This window comes from Rattus rattus, chromosome 1 (genome assembly GCF_011064425.1).
Source record: "Rattus rattus isolate New Zealand chromosome 1, Rrattus_CSIRO_v1, whole genome shotgun sequence".
NCBI classification, from domain to species: Eukaryota; Metazoa; Chordata; class Mammalia; order Rodentia; family Muridae; genus Rattus; species Rattus rattus.
The window spans coordinates 153,955,672-153,967,176 of NC_046154.1; the positions used below are offsets into that span (position 1 = coordinate 153,955,672).

The window sequence follows — 11,505 nt, forward strand, 5'->3', positions numbered from 1 at the left end:
GCACTGGCTGCTCTTCCAGAGGACCAGGGTTCAATTCCCAGCACCCACATGGCGGCTCATAACCATCTGCAACTCCAATTTCAGGGGATCTGATGTCCTCACACAGACATGCATGCAGACAAAACACAGTGCGCATAAAAAGTCAAGAGGGATAACCAAAATACACAACAACCCAACACCCAGATGCTGTGCTTCTAGAGAGACACCGTTGTTGCGGTGCTAGACAGAGAAAGGTTAGGAAGTCAGGAGGAGGTGAGGGTCTGTTGGGGCCGGGCAGGCACTACAAAACCTCTCACAACAGAACCGGAAATAGGATCTGGTGTGGGAACTTCCGGGTCAAAGGCCAGAGCTCTGGGAGGGGCTGCTTTGGCTGTGGTCAGCAGGCCACCCGGAAGGGTCTGGACTCCTGGAAGCACCCCTGTGGGGTCCCTGCTCTGCCTCCCCCACTTGTTTGAGATTGAATTTCATGTAGCCCAGGCTGGCCTCACCTCACTATGGAGGCAAGGATGGCTATGAGTTCCCGACAATCCTGTTGTCACGAGTTACATGGGCCACCACACCTGGTTTGTGCCATGCTCTGGGCCCTTGAATAGACTAGGCCAGAGCCCTACCTACGCTAATGCCCTGCCCAAGGGTCCCATTTGCCCCAGCCTAAGGGTCACTTGTGAGTGACAGCCAGTCCTATTGGTCACCTTGGCAGAATCGCCTGGGACACGGGTCTCTTGGCTCGCTTATGGGAGATTCTTTTATGGTAATTGATGTGGGGGAACATCTCAACTGAGGGGACCACTCTCCCCTGGACTATAAGCATGAAGAAAGGGAACAGAGCAAAGCCCTGTGTGCAAGGCTTAAGTGCCTGCTGCCTCCACTCTCCAGCCACAGTGGGCTGCTGTCTGGAGCTGTGAGCCAAAATGGATCCATCTCCCTTGAGCAGCTAATGTAAGAGTCTCGTAAGCAGCCAGTGCTGCCGCAGGAGGAGGCAGAGACAGGCAGGTCTCTGAGTTTGAGGATTGCTTGGTCTACAGAGTGAGTTCCAGGACGGGCAGGGCTACACAGTGAAGAGCCTGTCTAAAAGCTAAACAGGGTCTCAGTAGACCCACGAGAGAGGACGCTAAGGTGGGCTTCCACATTTTGCTTGAGACAGAGCGTCTCTTACTGCTCTGGAACTGCACAATTTAGTAACAACCAGAGGGTCAATGAGCTGTAAGGGCAGTCACTGTAGGCTCCCTCGAGGAGGTGGCATCCAAGCTGACCATAGAACATGAAAGGCTGAGAGGGTGTAGCCCTGCAAAGGACTAGGGCTTAGGACTCCTGGGGCTGTACCACACTCCCCACTACTCTTTGATAGAGGACCCAGCACCCCCATCACACAGTTCAGATCCAGCTCGAACTCCAGCTCTGGGGATGTGGCGCCCTCTTCTGGCCTCCATGGACATTGCACTCACCTATCCAAACACATTCAGAATTTTAAATTTTTTGTTTGTTTTTTGTTTTTTCAAGACTACTGTGAAGCCCTGGTTGTCCTGGAACTCACTCTATGAACTACTCTGGCCTCAACATCACAGAGATCTACCTGCCTTTCTCCTCCCAAGTGCTGGGATTAAAAGGGTAAAACTATTTTTTTTTTTTTTTAAAAAAAGGCTAAAATAGGGGTTGGGATTTAGCTCAGTGGTAGAGCGCTTGCCCTGCAAGCACGAGGCCCTGGGTTCGGTCCCCAGCTCCGAAAAAAAAAAGGCTAAAATAGTGGCTAAAAATATGATAATCTGTGAAAATACTTTCTGCCAACCCAAGCTCAACCCCGGGAGTCCACATAGTCAAAGGAAATAAAAACCTAAAACTCAGAAATCAATAATAGTCCTAGTTCTGGGCATGAAGTAGGTGAACCCCTTGTCATGAGGGCTCACCTGTGATCCAGACCTTGAGACTGAGAGATGCAAGTTTCTGACCTGGATCTTCGCATTGAGATCTTGAGACACAGGGGCTATGAATTCCAGGAGACTGAGGCAAGGGCACTGGGGGAAGGACGAGACTCTCTCTCTCTCTCTGTCTGTCTCTCTCTCTCTCTCTCTGTCTGTCTCTCTCTCTCTCTCTCTCTCTCTCTCTCTCTCTCTCCCCCCCGCCCCCTGTCTGCCTTGTGGGACTAAGCCACTGCTAGATCTTTGGACTTCCATTCACAGCTGCTGCTGACCACTGTTGGGGAGTTGGACCACAGACTGTAAGCCATGGACAAACTCCCTCACTATATGGAGACTACCCATAAGTTCTGTGACTCTAGAGAACCCTGACTAAGACACTGAGTATTCTTTAACAATTCCGGCAGTCACGTTGGGCTCCCTTAAGGTGGTGGCATTCAAGCTGAGGCTGTGAACATGAAAAGACCAAGAAGGAGGGTAGCCTGTGCAAAGGGCCTGGGGCAGGACAGAGTTCACCACGTTGGAATAGCATCCAGGAGGTGTGTGAAGCCGGAGCAGAGGGGAGAGAGGCAGATGGGGAGAGAGAGAGGCAGAGGGATACAGGTCAAGGCCTGGGGGCCTTTGATCCAGAGGAAGCTGGGAGCCACAGAGACCTGTGAGAAGAGAGAGAGAGAGAGAGAGAGAGAGAGAGAGAGAGAGAGAGAGAGAGAGAGAGAGAGAGAGAGAGAGAGAGATGGCGGTCAGCCACAGAGGGCCTGGATGGGCTTCTGGTGAGAATGTCAGAAAGCTGGGCTCTGACATCGTGTTTTCTCACACAGTGAAACTGTCCCCCAGGAGAAGTGACTCATGCTCTCATCCTATGAGCTCCCAGACTTTTGTAAGACAGGAACTGGCTGGGGGCGGGGGTGCAGGTGTGGGAGTTGGGGGCAAGGAGGTCACTGTGTCTCCCTGCCACGCTGTGGCTCAGGGCCGGGCTGACTGCCTGAGGTCAGCAGCCCCGGTGTTTTGCTTACTTTGGTTGGACAGACCCACACTGTGCATCCTTCAGTTGATGGCTTAATCTCTCTGAACGTCTGTCTGCATGGAAAAATCACTTCCCAAAATGACCACAGGCTGGACTTGCAACAAAAAAGGTATTCATCACACTTCCCCAGGCGGGCACTTGCAGGACAGTCACCCAAGGCCAACCAAATGTGTTCAAATGTAGAATTCAATGGAGCCTCAGCAGCTCAGTTCTAGGTTAGCCTGGACTAATAGACTGAGATCAAGGACATTCCTGGGTAATAAACTGACACACAGTCTCAAAAAGGGAGGCTGATGTGTGGGTCCGCAGTAGAAAGTCCTTCCAGAAGCCCATGGTCCCCAGCGATGGAGTACCACCCAGAATCTTCTAGTGAGGGCCTGGGGGCGTGGTCGGAGATGAAGCACCACCCAGAATCTTCTAGTGAGGGCCTGGGGGCGTGGTCGGAGATGAAGCACCACCCAGAATCTTCTAGTGAGGGCCTGGGGGCGTGGTCGGAAATGAAGCACTACCCAGAATCCCCCACTGAGGGGCTGGGGGCGTGGTCAGGGGAGCCCTACCCTAGAATCTCCCAGTGAGTTTGTGAATTGCTTTTGACCCCTGGGAAGGACCCTGTAAAGGTGGAAGGAGACAAAGCTGTCCTCGGTCACCTACTCTAAAGCCATCAGTACATACACATACATCATCCAGGCATGCACACGTGTACACACAGAAAAACACAATTAAAACAAAACAAAATAAAACGACGAAAAGGCAATTAAACCTTGACATTGCAGTCACACTGGCGGTATGGCGCCTTACAGATCTGTGGACTAACCCGGGACAGCAGGGAGCGCTGACTCTTCTATGAAGCTGTCTTACATAGGCAGTCTGGATCAAATTGGATTTCTAGGGTTGGTGACAAGGTTCAAAGGGCAAAGGGGGCTTGCTGCCAACCCTGCTGATCTGAGAACAGTGGAAAGCAAGTTCTGTCTGACCTTCAACAATCACTATATGGCCCGGTGTACCGCCACACATGAACATTAAAAATAATTTAAAATCTAACAAAATGTCAGTTTAATTCATTAATTAGGATAGAAAAGGATGGTTAAGAACTCAAAATACAGTTTAATAAGTTTGTAAATGTAGTCTGTTTCAAAATATTTTGTCTTTCTTGTTGACAGTGGGACTAACATGGATGCTAATTATTAGATTAAAATGTATGTAGTTGTCTTTTGTTCATTGTGGAGGGAATGTAGGGTGTACACATGCGGCCCTTGTGGGGATCAGAAGACTCACATATCAGTTGGGTCCCTAGTATGTAAGTTAGATCAAAAGGCTTGACAGCAAATGCCTTACCCACTGGCCCTAAATATATATCTTAAGGGGTATTTGTTATACAGCATTAGCTGACTAATACACACACACACACACACACACATACACACGCGCGCACACGCACACACACTCCTACTCACACACATACAAACATCACACACATACACACACTCATACTCACACACACACTCACACATACACTCACACATACACTCATACTCACACACATACACGCATACACGTGCGCGCACATGCACGCTCACACACACATACACATATGCACTCTCACACACACTCATACTCACACACATACTCCCACACACTCACACATACACTCTCACACACACACACACAAGCACACACACACGTGCTCACACACTCACATACACACTCACACACACTCATACACACACACTCCCACACACTCACACATACACTCTCACACATACACACACAAGCGCACACACACACACGTGCTCACACACACTCATATACACACTCACACTCATACTCACACACACACTTGCACATACAATCTCACACATACACACACATACACTCTCACACATACACACACACGCGCTCACACACACACTTTCTCATTTGTTTTTGCTTATTATTCTTCTGAGCTTGCCCAGTGGGACACCTCACTCTGCCTGTTGGCCCAGCATTGATTCAGCAGTTTCTGTGCTAACTCAGAGGGAAGCTTTTCCCCATTCTGCAAGGCATGTGCTCCACTTAGATGACAGCTGTCCAGTGCATAGGAATTGAAAGCCTTTGCCTTGCTTGGGCCCACAGGATTCAATGTTTCTACAGGAGTCTCACCCTGCTTTTAGCCTACCCAGATCTCATCCTGGAAGGTGTCCTTGAGTCTCGGGTCTCCCCTGTGGCTGGCTCACAGCAGAATGGTCCCATCTGTGGAATGAAGTGTCCACCAGACCCTGGGACTTCCTGGTTTGGATCCCAGGTTTTTGTTCTTGTCGGTTTGGTTTGGTTTGGTTTGTTGTTGGTTGTTAGCATTTTGTCTAAGCTGCGCCCCACAGGTTGCCAGGTGTGCTTGGCTCACTATAAAAGGGGCTGTGGGGTGGGGGTGGGGTAGCAGTCCTCTGCTCTCTTGCCCTCTTGCCTTCTTGGTCCCTCTCTGTCCTCTCACCCCTTCCCCCCTCTCTCCCCACTCCTCTCTCCCCCTCCCCCACATGCTCACAGCTGGCCTCTACTCTTCTACTCTCTCTGTCTTTCTCTGCCCTACTACCCTCTCGACTCCCCTCCCCATGTCCTGAAAAACTCCATTCTATACTATACCGTCGTGTGGCTGGTCCCTCAAGGGGAAGGGATGCCTCAGCCTGGGCGCACAGAGGCACCCCCTCCCCACACCTGACTGCACCTCCACCAAACATATTCCCTCTCTCCATCTTTTTACAAAACACAGCAGCGCAGTGGTGTTTTATTTTGGTGTTTTGTTTTGTGACACGGTCTAGGTTGCTTGAAGCTCACCATGAAGACCAGGCTGGCTCCAGACTCAAAGAGTTCCTCTTGCCTCTGTCTCTAACCACAGTCGCACGCAGGCTGTCAAAATATGATAAGATTGTAGCTTGAGCTCCCAAACCCCGAGCTTGACGCAGTTCCAGAATCGATGCTCCAAAATCGTCCTCCCCGCCAAATCCAGAAATACAGAATCCAAAATTTGGAACCCAAACTCAGGAATTCAAATCTCCCAGGAACCCAGGGTTCAGTATCTGGCTTCTCTTAAATCCAGGCTCCAGAAATCCAAATTCAACTCAAATGCTCCGGGCCAGAAGCCAGTGACATCTTTTGAGATGAAATTCTTTTATTATTTTTAAAAACTGGCGCCAAAATCCGGCTTGAGCGGAGGCAGTGGCTCCAGGGAATGAAGAAGGGATGGGCACTGAGCAGGGAGCTTCCAGGACTGGGAATCTAGGGCTCCGGATTTCCTGTCCAACCGCCCTGCACCTCCAAAGTAGATAGCAAGCAGCCACTTTGTAGCGCCCTAAGCACAGGGGTCGGCTTTGTCCCCCAGTTCGACGCTTGCTGTTGGAGGGGTGTTCTTCCAGGCCAGTTATGATTGTCACAGGCTTCAGTTTCCTTTCCTCAAACCATAGGTCCTCCACTTCCCACCCGCTGTAATAGAAGCATGGGGGATGGGGAGGCCTGGGACATCGAGGGGACATTTCAGCTGCCGCTGTCACTGCCACACCCTCTCAGCGCCAAGATTTGAAAGTCGCAGGACGTCTTCCAAAGTGCACGGGGGTGGGGGTGGGGGAGAAGAGGGTCCCGCCCCATCCAGAGTGCAGCGTGGCTTTCTGGGACTTAGAGTCCGGAAGTGCGGGGTGCGCACGAACCCCGCCCCGCGCGGAGGGAAGAGGGCGGGAAGTCAATAGTGAACCTGGGCACTGAGGAGCACAGCAAGAAGAAATGTTGTGCCTAGGGACGACCCCAGCCATAAACCCTGAGGCACAGGGGACATCCAGGCCAAGAGGGGTGTGTGCGAGGGCGCAGTAAAGAAACCTAAATGGCCGCTCTGTTGGTGGAAAAGGAAGTTTATTCCCAACTGCCAAGGCTCTCTCCCGGACGAAGCAGAGAGGCGAAATGGAGAAAAATCTCGAGGGTATAAAGAGAATGTGTATCGGTGCGGGGTGGGGGGGCGCTGAGGGGGAAATGCAGGACCTCAGAAATATCTAACAGGCACTTGTGAGTAGAGCCTGGGCAAGTCTGGGGCCAGCATGGATGTTGATAGGCCCCACAGGTATATGTCCCTTCTCCCATAGGTAAGGGAAGCAACTCCTATTGGTAGATGGGGACAGGCTTCAGGAGTCCTGAGGGATGCTGGCTTTTAACTGCCCACAATCCTCCTATAGTCCAGCCTGAGCTGGGCCTTGCCTCAGTTCAAGTCAGCCTGCCTGCCCTTTCAGGAGATGACCTTTGGACCCTTTGGAAATATGTGCAGCAGTGGGAATCAGGTAGGGAAAAGAAAAATGACTGCATTTCTGGAGGTGGCACCTAGGACCTACTTCTCTTTAGGTATGTAAGTGCGCATCTTTTGAGGCATGCCCCAGACCCTCACTGGGGGATTCTAAGCAGGGCTGCAGCCCTGACCATGCCTGCAGACTCTCACTGGGGGAGTGTAGGTAGGGGATCCTGAGCCACGCCTCCGCCCATGTTTGCGGCTTTTTTTTTTTTTTTAAATACTAATAGCTCTAATCATAAGAAAACGGACAACAGTAGCAGATCCTAGATCCTTTGACACAAAGTAGCTTTAGGGAGACACAAAGTTAGCAGTGAGTCATTCTTACCTTTCTGGTTTCAGTAGTTCTCCAGCTGAACCCTCAGAGTGACAGGTTAGGTTCCTCATGGTGTCCTTTAGGGGGCAGTAAGTCTGTCTGGAGAAGTTTGGTGTTCTGATATGTGAGGTGAGATGGCTATTCAGCAAGGAGTGGGTGTAGCATTGGGGCGCTGCCTTCTCTCAGTTATAAAAATTGACCCTCCCAGGGACCTGTTATATGAAGTTAGAGAAAAGTGGTCCATAGTCTGGCACTTGACACGTAAATAGAAACCATTGTTGGGGCCCAGGCTCTGAGGATTAACCTTCTCTCCCCTTTCTAGACCCTCGGGTGTACACACGTGTCACAGTATTCATGTGCAGGACTGAACATCTTCGACTTCCTGGCCCCCTTCAATGCTGTGTAACCCCAGTTAGCTGTCCCCTGGAACTCTGGGGACTCTCTTGTCTCTGCTCCCCACGCCCCACGCGAGTGCTGACATTACAGGCCAATGCTCTACCACATCCAGCTTCATGCTGGTACACGGGATTCAGATTGGGTCTTCCTGTGTGCCCAGCAAGAGATTAATCCTCTGAGCCATCTCCTCTCCTCATCTCTCCAGTTTTGGAGTTGTTTTCTGAGACAGAATCGTGAGATTGCCTCACACTCTGTTTTAGTTAGGGTTTTATTGCTGTGAACAGACACCATGACCAAGGCAACTCTTTTTATTTTTTTTAAAGAATTATGTTATGGATATGAGTACACACTGCAGCTGTCTTCAGACACACCAGAAGAGGGTATCAGATGGTTGTGAGCCACCATGTGGTTGCTGGGAACTGAACCCAGGACCTCTGGAAAAGCAGTCAGTGCTCTCAACCACCAAGCCATCTCTCCAGCCCCCAAGTCAACTTTTTTTTTCTTTTTCTTTTTTTCGGAGTTGGGGACTGAACCCAGGACCTTGCGCTTACTAGGCAAGCGCTCTACCACTGAGCTAAATCCCCAACCCCCCCAAGTCAACTTTTATAAGGACAACATTTAATTGGGGCTGGCTTACAGGTTCAGAGGTTCAGTCCATTATCATCATGGTGGGAGCATGGCAGCATCCAGGCAGGCCTGGTGCTGGAGAAGGAACTGAGAGTTCTACACCTTCTTCTGAAGGCGGCTAGTGGAAGACTGACTTCTAGGCAGCTAGAGTGAGGGTCTTAAGCCCACGCCCACAGTGACTACCACACCTCCCCCAACAGGGCCACACCTCCTAATATTGTCACTCCCTGGGCCAAACATATACAAACCATCACAACCCTCTGTGTCACGGAGGCTACCCTTGAACTCCTAATTCTCCTACCTCTAATTCCCCAGTGCTGGGGTGACAGCAAGCGGCTGTCACATCCAGTCTGTGGTCTGCAGTGCTGGGATAGAAACCAGGACCTCAGCTAGGCAAGCGTTCTACCCATTTGTAGCCACATTTGTAGCCTTGTGTTTTGCTATGCTATCCTCAAACTCACTATTCTCCTGCCTCAGTTTTCCCAGTGCTGGAGAGACAGTAGTGGATGCTGTGGGGATACTGCAACAGAGCTTTGGTTACTTTGTGGGTTCTTTCTCCCACCCCTTTCTACCCTTCTTCCATCCTTTCAACCCCTAACACCGGGTAGGAGGGAAAAGAGGACAGAGAGGAAAGGGGAGACATTGTTAGATTACTTCCTTCTGACTAGGGGGGTTGAGTTTCTTGGGGCAGGTTTGGTTTTGCCGTCAGGATATCTAATTTCTTCTGTTATTGTTTCTTCTTTGCACACGACTGACTACTTAACAAACCGTAACCAACAGAGACCAACCAAAACCAGTCTTGAGGCCCTAGCATTTGTATATCCTCTGAAAAGTCCCCAGAATTCCAAAGGTCACAACCGCAGAAACTGTGTGCAGCCAGTAAAACCACGCCTCTGCTAGAGCATCAGGCAAATCATAGTCCGCTGCTGTGGGCAATCTGAAACAGCCCCACATCTCGGATTAAAACAAAAACAAATCCACATATTTCTGTGTTTTTCAAAGAGACCAAAATTCTCACGACAGATACACCCATGGAGGCCAGGGGCCAACTGTGTGCATTGGTTGTCTTGTGCGTAGGGCTCAGGGATCCAACTTGGATCATCAGTTTCAGCAGCAGGTGCCTTTTACCCTCTGAGGCATCTCACCTACCCTGGCTGCCCTTTTGTTTGATTTGTTTTGCATTTGTTTAATTTATTAATTGATTGCTGTGTGTGCGTTTATGTGGGCTCACGTGCGCATCTGTTTGCGTGTAGAAATCAGAACTCTTTCTCTCCCCGCAATCGGGGTAACTGCGAAACCCTGTGTTTTGCTGGAAAGCTGGAAACTACATCTCCTGTCATGCCTCGCAAGCTGCCTGGTGGACTACCGCTCCCTGCGTGCTCCGCGCCAGAGAGACTACAAATTCCGGCGCGCTGCGGGCGGCGGCGCCATCTTCCGCGGAGCGGATTGAATGAGCGCGCCGGACCCGGGTAGCTCAGCGGATCCTCCCGCCGCAGCCACCGCCATGGCGTCTCTGCCGCCCCGTGCGGGGTCCGCCACGCCGCTGTCGCCCACGCGCCTGTCTCGGCTGCAGGAGAAGGAGGAGCTGCGCGAGCTTAACGACCGCCTGGCACACTACATCGACCGCGTCCGCGCGCTGGAGCTGGAAAATGATAAGCTGCTGCTCAGAATCTCCGAGAAGGAGGAGGTTACCACTCGTGAGGTACGTGTGTCGGCGCCGGGGACGGGAGGAGCTTGACCCGGGTGATAGGTGCAGTGAGCAGAGCCCCGCCCACCCGGGATCTCGGGGGCTGGTGCATAGAGCTAGCTGAGCCTTGTCCACCGAAGACCCCCTAGGGCAGATGACGACCGCTAAGCTCTGCCCACCAGAACACCCCAGGGTTGGGTGCATAGGCTTGAGCCCTGCCCACCGGGAGACCCAGGGACAATTGCAGAGCGCTGAGCTCCGCCCAAGGGGAAGGGAGACACCTCCCTTACAGGTGCAAACCGCTAAGCCCCACCCACGGGGGGGGGACCAGGAACTGGTGCAGACAGGTAAGCCCCTCCCACCATGAACCCAGCCACAGGTCTGGGCAGGGAGGGATACTGCAGATGGGTCCAAGTCTCTCCCATCTGAGGGACTTTAGGGACCGGTGACAGGTGTAAACAATGGGGCTCCCCTGAAGCCCCACCCACTCGGGCGTCTTGAGATAGGTGCTGATGAAGCCAACCTGTGCTCACCTGGGGACCGTGAAGGAGACGTGTAGACTGAGCTAAAACTTCCAATAAGGTTGAAGAGATTTAGGGGCATGCCCCAGGTGGTCTCAAGGGCCTTGGGGGACACTTTACATGATATGGATAGGCAGGAAGGCCCCGCCCACCCAGGGTCATAGGTTTAAAGGATCCTGCTTGATTCCTAAGACACCCCAGAGATAATGTACTGAGAATGAGCAAGTCTCCCCAGTTAGGGGTTCAGAGACCCTAGAAGACCCTAGGGAAGTGCTGGCTGGAGGCTGTCCTGGGATCTTTGGACTTTGAGGGTCTCTGAGGGAGGAATACCAAGCCTGGTTAACTCAAACCACTGAGAAGTTCAGAGAGCTTGGGGACCCCAGAGAGGGCTGAGCTGCAGATTGTTCTGGGAACCCCTGAGGGAGAACCCTGGGCAAGGTTATCCTTAGTCAAGGTGTGAGGAGATTTGGGGGTCCCCTGAGGAGAGGCGCAGAACCATAGCTCTTTCTAGCATTGGCAGGGTTGTTGGCTTAGCAACCCTGAAAAAAGAGTGTTGGTCAAGGGTCATCCTTTAGAGGAATTCTGGACTTTTGGGGACTCAGTGAGTAAGGGTGCATCTGGCACAGCTCTGGGAGACCCAGGTGAGGAGTGCATTTTTAGGGGTCTCCTGGGGACACTCAGGTCCTAGAGATTGCGAGGGTGATGTTCTTATTTATTTATCTAT

The 11,505-nt window shown here is 51.6% G+C and overlaps 1 protein-coding gene across 1 annotated transcript in view; it reads left to right on the forward strand.

Annotated features, from left to right (window-relative positions):
• The first annotated feature begins 9,826 nt into the window (after positions 1 to 9,826).
• Positions 9,827 to 11,505, forward strand: part of Lmnb2 (lamin B2) — a 17,665-nt gene continuing 15,986 nt past the window's right edge. Inside the window, exon 1 of the mRNA XM_032907441.1 lies at positions 9,827 to 10,275. Within this exon, the coding sequence (XP_032763332.1) occupies positions 10,024 to 10,275 (252 nt within the window). The 5' untranslated portion in view covers positions 9,827 to 10,023. The remainder of the gene's footprint in view (positions 10,276 to 11,505) is intronic.